Below are 14923 nucleotides of genomic sequence, written 5' to 3'. Positions count from 1 at the left end.
GGTCAAAACTGTGACACAAGTCATTCGTCTTTGTAAGTAGTGGCCATATTGTTAATGGAATCTTAGCATAAAATATAATTGGAATATTAGCATCAATTACATTGATTCTGTTTAGTCCATCAATAGATCAATTAGTTTATTATAAATTTTATATTATAGTTTTATGTTATGTTATTTTAATTTTGTTTACTAAATAGGGTTGTGAAAAACCCCAAAGGTCTTCAACATACTCGAAAGATCATATACTATAGAATTAAACATAGATTATATCTTTAGAAACAAACGTTGTTTCAATTACATTCTTATTTAATCAAACAAGACTCAAAAGTGTCAAGGAGGATGGATATGGGGTTTCTTTGTCTCTTCATATCATGAAATGGTCTTCTTTTATATTTTTATATATTATTATGATGTGGATAATGTGTATAAATATTAATTTGTCTGTACTCTCTAGACTAAAATAGTTCATCAGGTGGTTAATTTTATTTTTATAAAATTAAAAAAAATAAGACGTTAACTTCGTACTTTTAGTCCAACTTGAAGGGAAAAAATACCACACACTTTCACACCAACTACTAAAACAACTGGCAAGTTTCATCTACCTCATTTCTGACTAGATAGAATAGAGAAGGGAAAGAAAATCAAAATAATCTAAACTTAACACCTAATAGTATCTGATATGTCATCAGACCGACTAAATTTTGTAAGAAAAAATAAACAGAGAGGAGCCCGTTGTGAATAGTGGAACTCTCTTAAGTGTTTTTTTATTTATTTTTTATAGACCAAAGTGTTTGATAGCCCCAATCTCACATTAGTTTTGGAAATTGTTAGTCCCAATCTCACATTTGTTTTAGCTTTTCCAAATCCAAATTGTTTTTTCTTCATAATACTTTAATGTTTTCTAGATATACTATAATTAGCATCTTAGCTGATAACCACTTTTGGGTACTCTACTTGTCTCTTTTTTTTTTTTTCGTTGAACTTACTCTACTTGTCTCTTTTTAATTACTTTTAAATTAGGGCCACATCTAAATAAAATTTGAAAATGTACAACATAAACCCTCTTGCTATCCATAAGATGCAAGTTGATAAGATGGACGTCCCACACAAAGGAACTCCAAGGCAAACTCATCTTGTATATCCGAATGGTCATCCATAAAGACTTTACCTTTGACCGTGCCCAAAAGTTGTTTTGCATACCGTTTGAAGTAGGGTTATGTGACGAAAAGCCATAGATCAATAGAAAATGAGTGTTGTTAAAATTTGATAGTCCAAGTGGTGGAAAATGTTGACATAAACTCGGTTCGTAGAATAGGTTGATTTCATGATTTATTGAACTTAGCGTTGTTAAGGTATAAGTAATATTGTGGGACTTTACCATAGTTTAGTTAGGCTATACTACTATAGGCATGTTCTTGTAAGAGTTTGAATCAGGCGGTTATTGAGGTATCACATCTTTGATGTATCAACGCTATTGTAATGACTATCGTTTAGCGTAGTCAAATTTGCAAAAAAAAAAACAAGTTTTTGGAGCCAAAATATTTTACGTAATAAGCAGGAAAAACATGTTGTTCTTTTTAAATCACTAAGAGTGGCAAGATTGTTTATGTGTAATTATCATTCATGTGTTAAATAATATCACTAATTAGTAATCTGGACAATTTTTTTTTCATTTCCAAAATACCTTGACCCACTGAAACTCATTTTCTCTCGCAAGAAACCCAATTTTTTTAGGTTCTTCTTCTTCTTCTTCTTCTTCGTCTATTCTTCTTCGATTTTTATGCACCGATTGGGAACAACAATGGTGTGGGATGTTCTTAAATAACGAACAAATCCTAATTCGGTTTTGCCTTAGTTTGTTCTGAAATCGTTTATGATTTCTTTGTAATATGTGATGTAATTATGGAGTCAATTCTCTGTAATTTTAATTGATCCAAGTGGTGTACATCTAATTGCATACGGTTGAACAATTAAGAAGAAATTTGTGACATTTGAATAAGAAAAAAAATCAATGTTTTCATATTCGAGATTCGGCAATCGAATCTGCAAGATCTGCAAATTGAATTTGCATTATGTAAATATAATTTGCATGATCTGCAAACCGAGTTTGCAAGATCTGCAACATGAATTTGCATTCTGCAGATAGAGTTTTCACTTTTGCAGAGTTTGCATTCTGCAAATAGAATCTTCCTCCTACACTAAAACATAATTTGCGAGATTTGCAAATCAAATTTACAAAAATGAAATATAAAAATACCGTTTTTTCTGGATTTTTTCTTTTTGAGAAAAATACATTTAAAATGGATATTGTAGGAAAGATAATGTAAAATCCTTTCTGAATATATAAGTTTGGTTAAAATCCAAGACCTAATGAAAAAATTAGGGTCATTTCCCAAATAACCCCCATCTTTGTGACTGGTTTCCTGCCTAGCCCCTACTTTGTCAAAAGTACTCAGATGGCCCCTTTTTCATTTATCGTTATAACACCGTTAACTAGTCAACATTGCTCTCTCCTCCATCTCATCACCTATCTCTACCACCTCATCTTCTCGCCACCTCATCGTCTTCTCCGACAAGGTCACCGGTCGGTCAATTTTTTCGGCTGGCGACCTTCAAATATTAAAAACAAAAAAAAAATCTTATTCCTCTCTCTCTAAAAAAATTAAATTTTTATCATCTCTCCTCTCTCTCTCTTTATACACACTCCGGCGAAGGGAAACCCTTCGCCAGAGTAGGTCTGTTCCTTGAACAGATCAAGGTACTCCGGCGACGGATTTCCTTTCGTCAGAGTGTGTAGAAAGAGAGAGTTGAGAGATGATAAATTTTTTTATTTTTTTTAGAGAGATAGAGGAGAGAGAAAATAAAAAAAATTAATATTTGAAGGTTGCCGGTCGGCGACCTTGTCGCAGAAAACGATGAGAGGTGGCGAGAAGATCATGAGCTGGCAGAGAGAGGTGATGAGATGGAAGAGAGAAAAATGTTGACTGGTTAACGATATTATAACGGTAAGTGAAAAAAGAGACCATCTGAGTATTTTTGACAAAGTAGGGGGCTAGGCAGGAAATCAATCACAAAGTTGGGAGCTATTTGAGAAATAATCTAAAAAATTACATTTATTTAAATATTTTTTTAACATAAACTATAAAAATATGAAGTGCCACTTTAAGCTTTATAGTTTGAATGACAAGAGATATTTTTAAAGTTTTACATTGGAGATGTTTTAAAGAAAAAAGACAAGAACCTATATAATATACCTAATTAAGAACGAAAAAATGGTAGAAGAACCAAGCGAAAAATCAGAATGCAAATATAAAGGGCTACCACCTTGGTCACACTTTAAAAATGGTTCATGCGCCCATTGAGCAACTACTTTCTTACTACCTTAACTATCCTTTAATTAGGGTTAGGTAAGTTGATACAATTTTCAACACATTCTATTTTAGAACTATTTTCTTTGGTTCCAATCGCCTATCATGTCTAATCCAATTATAGGAACCAACGTTGTTTCCAACCTTGGAGATCTCTATCTTACTTTTTTTGATGAAGGATCTCTATCTTACTTGATCAAGAAACATAAGAACTATTATATTTTCTTTACTTTGAACTTGTACTACATAAATCAAAACATTCAATGTAGAATAACAAGCAAGTCAAGTAACACGGTTTCGATGTTTTTATTCTAATCCCACCAAATTCTACCAGCATTTTCTCATTTTTAGGAAGTTGTCATTAAAAAGATGAAATAAATTAGATAGAGTCTATGTGACAAAACAAAGACTAAAAATTGCTCAAGTTTAGTCACATAATAAGGAAAAGTAACACTTCCCTTAAATGAAACTTAATTATGACATAATGAGAGAAAGTAGCACTGCCCTTCAATAAAACCTTAATAGATACTATTAATTTTCTTCAACTACTCATGTAATTAAAGTCCTTAAAACCTTATCTAGAGATTTATTAAACAAATTAGTAATGTGTACATTTTCCAAACAATTGGGGTTGAGTAAGAATATTGTTGATTTTATGTTTCTACTAATAAGACTCATTTAAAATTAAGAATTGACTAGGACTTATTTTGTGATCAAAAAGAATAATTAGGACTAAATTGAGTGACAATAGTCATTAATAAAATCCAAACTAGGCAATGAGTAAGTGAGTAATTCAATAACCATGTTTATCTTGACATAGCTAAAGATCATTTCTTTAGTAACCTTCAAAGAGCTTCAAAGCTAAGTTAACTTTTTTAAGTATGGGGTCAAAGGAGATTGATAAAACCTAACCATTACAAAAAGAGATTTTGTTCCCTAAAAGAAACTATAAGGGGGGGGGGGGGGGGGGGGTAGTGGATCGAGACTTTCACAGACTTTCATAGACAAATTGTCCCGTAGACATGACTTATTATAGACAACATGTGTTCATAGACATTTTCAAGACATTGAGAGTTTGTAGACAAAATGTCTTTATAGACATTTCAAGACATTTGATCCATAAACAAAATGTCCTGGGGACATTTTAAGATCTTGAGTACATTGACAAAATGTGTAATGCATATTATATTTGTGCTAATCAAAAATATATTTTTCGACTTTTGTAGACATCTGTGAATATTTGTGGACATTGATGGATATTTGGTAGACATTTATTATTTTAATATTATTATTGTTTAATCATATGAAATAATATATTTATACTAACATATCAAAAATATATTTTTCGACTTTCGTGGACATCTGTGAATATTTGTGGACATTGATGGACATTTGGTAGATATTTATTATTTTAATATTATTATTATTGTTTAATCACATGAAATAATATGTTTATACTAACATTTCAAAAATATATTTTTCGATTTTCGTAGACATCTGTGAATATTTGTGGACATTGATGGACATTTGGTAGATATTTATTATTTTAATATTATTATATTGTTTAATCACATGAAATAATATGTTTATACTAACATTTCAAAAATATATTTTTCGATTTTCGTAGACATCTGTGAATATTTGTGGACATTGATGGACATTTGGTAGACATTTATTATTTTAATATTATTATTATTGTTTAATCACATGAAATAATATATTTATACTAACATTTCAAAAATATATTTTTCGACTTTCGTGGACATCTGTGAATATTTGTGGACATTGATGGACATTTGGTAGACATTTATTATTTTAATATTATTATTATTGTTTAATCACATGAAATAATATATTTATACTAACATTTCAAAAATATATTTTTCGACTTTCGTGGACATCTGTGAATATTTGTGGACATTGATGGACATTTGGTAGACATTTATTATTTTAATATTATTATTATTGGTTAATCACATGATGGACTTCAAATGTCTCTTGTTTTTTGAAAGACATTTTGGCTTCCAAATTTGTCCCAAATCCTTCACAAATCCATCAAACTATGAAGTCCACCAAAGTATGAGACATTTTGGAAGACAAATCGAATGCCTCGGACTTTCATAGACTCTCAAATGTCTGGATTTGAATGCCTCAGACTTTCGTGGACTCTCAAATGTCTGGATTTGAATGCCTCAGACTTTCGTAGACTCTTAAATGTCTGAATTTGAATGCCTCGGACTTTCGCGGACTCTCAAATGTCCGCGAAAGTCCCAATCCAATACCCCCCCCCCCCCCCCCCCCCCTAAGTACTTCACCGTGTGGACACTTTTTTTTTTTGGTTGAACGTACCGTGTGGACATTGGAATTGGATTCAGAAAATGACTTTTACTTGGCCCAAATTATACAATCCGCCCTATAAGATGAAGTTATTCAATCCCCCTACCACAGTGTTTTTGGTGTTGTTTATACAATAAAAGATTGGTCTTAAAAGCTATACCTGTCATGAGATAGATAATTCGTCATGACTAGAACAAAAATACAATTAATCTTATTTTCTTTAGTAATCTTATTTTTGTACAAGATTATCGGAAAAAAAATCATAACTGATGGGAGGTCATAATATTTTTTTATGATTAAAAAACACATCTGCTTGTGAAATCACGTGAACTCCCATAATGTATCGTGAATATTCATATTGAATTGTGTACAATCATAATTGGAAAATTTGGTCAAAACTCCCTAAAAAATTTGGACTTTTTTTAATTTTCAAAACCTTGCGACAACTGTGTAACGTCTTGCGACAAATTTGTAGTGCCTTGCGACACCTTTGCAACGCCTTGCCACAATTTGTAATGCCTTGGGTCTTTGGCCCATTTTCTTGAACATAATCCATTTCGAAAAAATCTTTAATTTGTTCTTCAACTCAAATACAAAATCGTTTTTTCCTAAACTAATATTTTATTTCTCGTCATAATGCGTTCTGAACAAGCACAACAAATATAGTTGTTCATGATACATTATGACTCTTATGAGTTAACAATAACTCAACTATGTATCACAATAAATCCGTCTTCTTCCACTTCCATTTGAGAAGTTTTCAACTCTTCGATGAGAAGTGAATTTTATCATTAGTTCATCATTAATGTCATTTTTAGAAAGAGATAAATTGAATTGTGTATATCGTAATCAGATTCTTCATTTATGGTTTCTTTCTCTAGAACAATAATTGTTACACGTATCAAATTCAAATCTATTTTTTATTTCACGAATTTATTTGTCTATTTATAATGTTACTTAGAAAATCTTCAGAAGTCCCTTCGATATATAGTTTCACGGAATTTTGTCTCTCATAATCGAGACGATTGTATATTTTATGATTTTCTTTCCCTCTAGAAATCTCTTCTTTTTTAAAACATATTATGAACTACCGTACTACCTTCGTCATAATGCGTTCTGAACAAGCACAACAAATATAGTTGTTCATGATACATTATGACTCTTATGAGTTAACAATAACTCAACTATGTATCACAATAAATCCGTCTTCTTCCACTTCCATTTGAGAAGTTTTCAACTCTTCGATGAGAAGTGAATTTTATCATTAGTTCATCATTAATGTCATTTTTAGAAAGAGATAAATTGAATTGTGTATATCGTAATCAGATTCTTCATTTATGGTTTCTTTCTCTAGAACAATAATTGTTACACGTATCAAATTCAAATCTATTTTTTATTTCACAAATTTATTTGTCTATTTATAATGTTACTTAGAAAATCTTCAGAAGTCCCTTCGATATATAGTTTCACGGAATTTTGTCTCTCATAATCGAGACGATTGTATATTTTATGATTTTCTTTCCCTCTAGAAATCTCTTCTTTTTTAAAACATATTATGAACTACCGTACTACCTTCGTCATAATGCGTTCTGAACAAGCACAACAAATATAGTTGTTCATGATACATTATGACTCTTATGAGTTAACAATAACTCAACCATGTATCACAATAAATCCGTCTTCTTCCACTTCCATTTGAGAAGTTTTCAACTCTTCGATGAGAAGTGAATTTTATCATTAGTTCATCATTAATGTCATTTTTAAAAAGAGATAAATTGAATTGTGTATATCGTAATCAGATTCTTCATTTATGGTTTCTTTCTCTAGAACAATAATTGTTACACGTATCAAATTCAAATCTATTTTTTATTTCACGAATTTATTTGTCTATTTATAATGTTACTTAGAAAATCTTCAGAAGTCCCTTCGATATATAGTTTCACGGAATTTTGTCTCTCATAATCGAGACGATTGTATATTTTATGATTTTCTTTCCCTCTAGAAATCTCTTCTTTTTTAAAACATATTATGAACTACCGTACTACCTTCGCCCACCCCCCCCCCACCCCCCCCCCACCCCCCCCCCCCCCCCCCCACCCCCCCCCCCCCCCCCCCCCCCGATTTCTTGGCCACGGATGGACTTGTAGCCCAAACCATTTTAGTTTATCCAAAATATATATTTTTCATTCTCATCTTAACTACACAACTGCGTGATACCGAGAGATTGCACGAGTCTTCTAAAAGAGCAACGACTAAATTGAAGTTGACTTACGATTTTTTTAATTGCTTAGAATACAGATTGTTTTAACATACATACATGAATTCTACTCATTTTCATCGCTAAGAGCATCTCCAATAAAACTCTAAGGGTCACCTAGGATTTTTAGAGTTTTTTAAACAAAAAGCTCTCTCCAATGGGAACTCAACTTAGATCTTAAGATGAAGAGCAACATTTAATTTTAAGATGTACGAAGAAAATTCATTATTTGAGATTTTTCGTGAGGATTTCAGTTACACTCAATATTAAAAGCAAAACTACCCGTCTAGGAAATGACACCTAAACAATTTTTAAGTTTTTAGTGTGTTAGATTGGAGATATCTTCTGGATTAAGGATCTCAATAATGTCATCTACAAAAGATGACAAGGTGAAGAGCTCATCATGAAAAGTGGAAACCCTTTTAAAACTCCTGTCCTACAGTAAACCCGACGAAACAAATGCTTATTTCCCTTATAAAGTTACTCAAAGTTTGATTCAAAAGTTCATTAATCATTTCCTACGCTTGCATCAATTGCCTTTCGCACTTCTTCGCACACTCTAAATAATAGTAGCACATTCTTAACATGTCATGTTAGGATTTGAAACAAGGCACGAGAGCATTCTCTGAGGGTCTGCTTTTTTTGGGAACTTAACTTCATTTTTTTTCTAGATAAACCATAATTTCATTCAAAGAAGGAATACGATCCAACAAGTTACATGGTTTTGATTGTTTTGACTCCCTTGAGTAATACATGGCTTTACTAAAGTAAATAACAACATGAAACTCACAACAGTAAAGACAACATGAAAAGAAAGGAGTACAAGATTACAAAAATAAAATAAAAAGACCCTAAAGGTCACAAATTAAGATCCTAAAGATCACGAAAGAGATCCTAAAGGTCGCGAACATAATTATATTAATGAAGAAGATTGAACCAAGTAGACACTCAACCATGGCGATTAAGAAGTTGGTGATCAAGAAATTGTTATGACGGATCCATCATCTTTAATCCGAGAAGAACCCTTTTAGTATTCTGGAGATTGATGATGCAGAAACCGTTACCCAAACCACCATCCTTGTCCCTGTCTCTCTGTTCTATTCCAAACAAAGAGGAAAATCCGGGGTAGGATCCCTCCCAAAATGAAGATCACGCTGGTAATTGCTGAAAAGACGTTATTTTATTCTAAATAATAGGTAGCGCCACCCAAATGAAATATCTCCGCTCCACTCTTTCTCTCTACTAACTGCTGAAGGAGGGAATTTAACTTCATTGATAAGGCTGTAAACAACAACGGGTGAACAGTACAAGAAGTTAAAAAAGACTAAAGATTACATTTTCCAAAATAAGGACAGAAATGTAAATAGTCGTCATTGATGGTGTGAAAATATAGAAACTCATCCAATTTAAATGGGAAAGAATCATAATTTTTCGGCCAGAGACATTTAAAGGCACCTGACTAGTCAACAATTGGTTGCCCAAGTGGTCCGATGTGTTGACATAAACTCCAAACTCTTGTCCCAGGTTCGATTCCCAGAGGAGGTGGTTTCCATGGTTTATGAACTTAGGTTATTAAGGTATAAATAATGTTGTTGGACTTTATGCCATAGTTTAGTTGGCCTATAGGCCCGTTCTTTGTAGGAGTTTGAATTCGACAGTCATCGTGCTTATCACATCTTTCATGTATCAATGTCAATGTAGTAACTAACGTAGATCGTAGTTAATTTTAAAAAAAAAATAAAGACACCTCAGTACATTGTTGCAGACCCCCTTTTACACAAGGTGCCTATAGAAATTCCTAAATCTAGGTCTCCATCCCAATTTCACCGCTGAGATCTAAGGTTTATTCTTCCAATTTTTAAATGGAAGTTACGGTTGGGATTTAGGGTTTATTCTTCCGATTTGTAAGTGGAAGCTTCTTATAGAAGAAACGTATCACAAAGATGAGGGTTTCGACATACTGTGGTTTAGGGTTTTTGCTGGTTCAAGTTCATTTACAAATTAAAGGTTCTGCGAGAGAAGAGATGGAGAGGTTCCTAATGTAGGATCTTCCAATTAAAGGGTTTCAACCGACTAGGATTTAAGGTTTTCCAGTTCAAACTCATTTTCCAACTTAACAAATGTACCCTAGACCACAACAAAATTTTAACAGTTGAAATTCTTACCCCTGTCCCTGGGAAGTGGGAAATCCTCGCCTGCAGTCTTAAAGTACAAAATATACTTCAATCATAGGTAAGTCTCAACAATGATTGATAACAGTATTATGCGTAATGAAATCATCAAATTCTTTATAAATGTAAAACCAACTACAATAATATGATACTTATGAAGTACAGCCGATCAATTTAGAACTATAATCTCTAATTAAAAACGAAAACTCAGAAGGTCAGTACAAAATTATCAAGCCAACAGAGATATGTTCTCAACGAGTCGCCGCTCCTTGGACTCCATGTGCATCTTCAGTTATCTTGTTTGCTTGAATTGTTGTTATCACATTCGCAATATTGCTCTGGAAAGAGAGACATAACAAGTAAATGAGGACGGATGTCTGTCTATCCAAACTCAAATAAACACACCTCAACCATTGCCTAAAGAAATCAGCTCAAGTCATCCAGCAGATGCAGAAAGGGAGTCGCATGTGGGTGTCCGGTGTGAAAGTCTATTAGTAGTTTAATAAAAGGTATCACCGAGATAACGAATACAATAAAAAGATACGAATACAAATTACAGAGTTCTTGGGTTTTTGCACTTCGAACTTTGAAGTTTGGTTTCTTCCGAAAAACATGAACAGGTGAGCACAAATACTATAGATCCTATTTATTCCTGAAAAGCAACAATAATTCTCGAAAAGGAACTGCATTTCTACATTTGTTTTTGAGCCCCATAAGTCATAATCATATAGCTCTAATAGTGACTTGCAAGTCCGACAATGAAGCGTCAAGCTTATAAATTGGAAAAACATACTTACCCTCCAGATAGATAATTTCGATTGAAGGTTTTGCCACTGGTGTGGTCCGAAGAGGCGCTCGGTACTTCGACTGCATAACAAAAGAATGAAACAAACCCAGAAAATGCAAAGAACGGTTAATAGAAAGAAACTACTGAAAACCTAATTTTATAATGTCGAGACTTGGGACGAACTTTTCATACTAGTGTCTGAGTACTAGCGCAAACGAACTACTTAAACCCTAACTTACCTAACAATCACGATTTCATTAATCTGGTCCATCTTACAGTCGAGTAGTTTTGCAACAATAGCCTTGACCACCCAAAGTTCCACTTCATCGTCAGTGACCTGTATAGAAATTGTATCATATGAGTAACATGTTTAACATAATGTATGTTATTTGGATGCTGTGGGAAACCAGGCAGGAAGTGAGCTATCCTTTTATGACATTAAGGTGGATTTCAATTTTATTCTCAGCTTACTGCAACCAAGCAGGGTACTTTGCCCCATAGGAGCAATCTGAGCCGAACTATACAAGGAGCAACACTATAATTTTAGGATATTATTCAATCATTGCTCAGAAAAGAAAAAAATATGACATCTACCGGCCTCCCGGTGTTTATGTCTGTGTTTGTGTGTGTAAGAGAGAGACAGAAAGAGAAATATTACATGAAGTGTGTCTCTGATGAGAGCATATGGAATTTCAGCTGATGTATTCCCAAGATCAGCTAGTGACATCAACCTCATCTTTGTTATACAGTCTTCATGAACAAGACCTAGAATGAATTACACAGTAAGTTAATAAAAAATATCTTCACTTGCTCCCCCAATTTGTTTCTTCACATACACAAAATATTACCATAGCTGCTCAAAAAAGTTGGATTTGCAGCTTGAAAATCTAAGTAGGCATGAAGCCTCTGCGTGAGGAAGATCTTCAAAAGCTGATATACCAACTCATATTTGGTATCTTTTTCCAATTGCGCAACAGCTGGCATATCTAGCAAATCACACTGCAAGCAAACAGGTAGAATTCGGGATTCAATTGACACCAGAAAACATAAGAAAAAATAGAAGCTGCGAATGAAAGTAGAACGCATGTCTAAGAACACAAGTTGCAAGAACTGTACTCCTACAACCATGGAAAACGAATAGAAAATACCAACAGATGATACAGCACATGTAGGATAAAAAGTTATAACAACATCCAATATTAAGAAACGGATACAAGAAGCAATCATTTTCGAACCCAAAATATAGACAGGTTAATGCACCCAGAAATATGCTTCGATGTACCAGAAAGCCAATGTAGCATGTGCAAGTGCAACAACCAGAATAAGTAGAAGATTTTTTATTTTTCCACAAGGCCACAGTTTTTGGTCAAATCTGCACATAAGTTACCTGAAACATGTCTGGTGCCTTCACAAACTCTACAATAGCACGGACAGCTTCTTCATTAGCCTCACCAATGTTATGTGCATCCTCACCCGAAAAAGTTGCCAAGTACTTGGTAAGGAAATTGAATGAATCCTTCGATGAGCTGATAGACAAAGATGATCCGTTAGAAAAAAAATGGATAAACCGAGGGGCATATGCAAGTAATATCACGTGTGAACAAAACATGAGGGAGAGATAGAGAGACATACACAATTTATGTCTGTGTTACTGTAATGAAATTACCTTTTGCTTTCCCGTAAAATGGTAGCGATAGCCAGAAAAAGCTCTCTTTGATCCAAAGTTCCAATGTTCCACTCTTTAAGGAAGCTATCCATCTTCTTGAATGAAGGCACGATGTGTTCTGTGACTTTGCCACTAACTGCCAAGTTAAGGGCTCTCATGTAAACGTAGAACTTGCTGTATGGGTTCTCCAGTAGATTGTAAAGATTGAACAAACTGAACCAAGCAGGCAAAATGTAAGACAGTTGTCATATTATCTTTGGCTAAAAGAAAAATAAAATTGATATTACATCTTCAGGCGAAGTACAGCCTTTTCGTTTGGTTGTTGAGTAATTTTTGCAGATATAAGCTTCGCCATTTCAAGTGCTTCATCCAGACTTTCACATTTTGTGACAAGGTTGCAAATAACAGTGAAGATGCACTCAAGATCTGAAATGCAACAAATTATCAGTTCCAATCCAATCCAATCAAACCAGGATATTCAGTCAGACTTGGCAGGAATAATCACTTTCCCAATTTTCAATGACAAGAACCAACAACATTCTCCTGATTCTCCTAATGTGCAAGTATGCAACTGAACTTAAGTAAGAAAACACTCAAGCGAAAAGGATATAATGAAGTGCAACAGTCATAAGATCAGGAAGGTGAAAGAGCAATGTTCAAAATTAGATTTAAGAGTTTAAATGATGAACTATGTCAAGTGTGACAGATATTAGTCAACCACAAAAGCAAGAAAAAATTAATTAATTGCAAGGTTGACAAATCATATTGAATGGCAGATGGAAAAACTGCAAAATTACTCATATATTAGGTCCTGTTTAATCTACTACTTTTCGTCCTTCAGATAACTTAACATTCCACCAGAATGGCAACGGTCTCTTCTTGTTTACCTACTCAATTATGCTCTTATATAACTACGTAACCCTAAGACTCGTAACATCAAGCTTCAAGGCCCTTGCTTAAAAAGGTCTAATCAACCCCACTTGTTAACAAAAATTGTACCTTTCTCGGAAACCTTTGAAAATATCAACTCAGCAGAAGTAAGCATAAGTGAAGCCAAATCCAACCAGCGACCCATGACTATGCATTCTTGGGCTTCGGCGCATAACCTAGCAACTTGAGGTTCGGCAACCTTGGAATGAAAAAAATATACTCAGATATTGATTGAAACATCATCAAGACAAAATACCCAATTATAAATTGGTAAAGGTGAGTTTTTTTTTTTAATTTGCTGATCTCTGACTCATACAGAGTAGTGGGAATCAAAACAATGAGTATTATTTTGAATCCGATGAAAGAAAATTAACGGGCGGTTGTGTTTTAAGGATTCATCAGAAAAGTTGGTTCTTATAGAAGCTAGATGTATCAGATTAGGGCAAAAAGAAACTGAAGTTTTTCTTCCACCACGAAAATAAGGAACGGGAATATGAAAAGCATACAAAATGAAATAAACCCTAAATACTGAAGACAGAAAGAGATGAGAGAGGTTACCTCAGGACCAGCATCAGCCCAGGCAAGTTCTGAAGTGAAGCGAACAACGGAGAGTGAAGGATCCTCCTCAGAAGTTACAACGATAGTCGTCATTGCTGAACAAATTCCTCTCTCTCTAAGAACTCTGAAAACCCTAGAATAGTAGTACTTGGGAAATCGAGAGAGAGAGAGAGAGAGAATAAGCAGACTGGTGGTAGCTTAGGGGTAAACGAATTGGACGAAACTGAAACCCTTGTGTTTATAGACTCTCGTTACCGTCTATGAACTCCTGAGTCACTCCTGGCTGGGAATTGGGAACTTATTAGGCGCCCAATACATTTACATCAGGCGCCGTAATGAGCCGAAGTGTATCGTGGGAAGAGGGCGCCTTCCCCAAAAGTGGGGTTGCTAGTTCCTTTTTGGTCCCCCAAAGCTGACCAACTAACCAAAGTCGCCCTTCAAAGATGACCAACTACCATTTAGCCCCTTTTGTTTTTTTTTGCAACTTTAACGCGTTACTTTTTCTTTCCCTTTTCACCCTTCTATACAAATATATCTGGGTTAATTTTGTTTTTGCCCCCGAGCTTATGACCAACTCACCGTATTGGCTCTCATAAGTGTCTGGCAGTTCAATTTGACTCCCAAGGTAAAAAAAAATTCAACTTTTTCCGGAACTACCCTTGAGTCCAAAATGAAATTAATTCCAAAAAATTAAAAAAAAAATAAACGCCATCTCATCTCTCTATTTCTTATCCACTTCACCTCCTCTCTCCTTCATCTTATCTCTTCCTATTTACCTCACCTCCGGCAAGAAGTCGTCGGCCGGCAAAATTCAGGTCGGGAACCTAACCCAATTTTTTTTCCTTCATC

At 34.1% G+C, this 14923-nt stretch overlaps 1 protein-coding gene across 1 annotated transcript; it reads right to left on the bottom strand.

Annotated features, from left to right (window-relative positions):
- Positions 1-10226: 10226 nt before the first annotated feature.
- Positions 10227-14570, bottom strand: LOC147547969 (uncharacterized). The gene is made up of 10 exons (XM_086667483.1): positions 14075-14570; positions 13586-13715; positions 12874-13012; positions 12587-12799; positions 12308-12446; positions 11769-11919; positions 11579-11685; positions 11160-11257; positions 10931-11000; positions 10227-10471 (listed from the first exon to the last, which is right to left on the bottom strand). Exons 1-10 carry the CDS (start codon positions 14165-14167, stop codon positions 10385-10387), a joined length of 1227 nt encoding a protein of 408 aa, XP_086523609.1. The 5' UTR covers positions 14168-14570; the 3' UTR covers positions 10227-10384.
- Between the last annotated feature and the right edge of the window lie 353 nt (positions 14571-14923).

The sequence above is a fragment of the Eschscholzia californica genome, unplaced genomic scaffold, assembly GCF_041429995.1.
Source record: "Eschscholzia californica isolate CP2 unplaced genomic scaffold, dmEscCali1.0.p SCAF_3, whole genome shotgun sequence".
Classification (NCBI taxonomy): domain Eukaryota; kingdom Viridiplantae; phylum Streptophyta; class Magnoliopsida; order Ranunculales; family Papaveraceae; genus Eschscholzia; species Eschscholzia californica.
Note: the sequence above shows the minus strand (reverse complement) of the source record. Positions and strands in the feature narration are given on the sequence as shown.

Excerpts from the sequence above, each read along its gene's own strand:
- LOC147547969 (XM_086667483.1), bottom strand. The coding sequence starts at position 14,167 with ATGACGACTATCGTTGTAACTTCTGAGGAGGATCCTTCACTCTCCGTT. Across the intron at positions 13,716-14,074 it reads GGGCTGATGCTGGTCCTGAG|GTTGCCGAACCTCAAGTTGC; the intron begins GTAACCTCTCTC and ends TTTCATTCCAAG. Across the intron at positions 12,447-12,586 it reads ATTTTACGGGAAAGCAAAAG|CTCATCGAAGGATTCATTCA; the intron begins GTAATTTCATTA and ends TTTGTCTATCAG.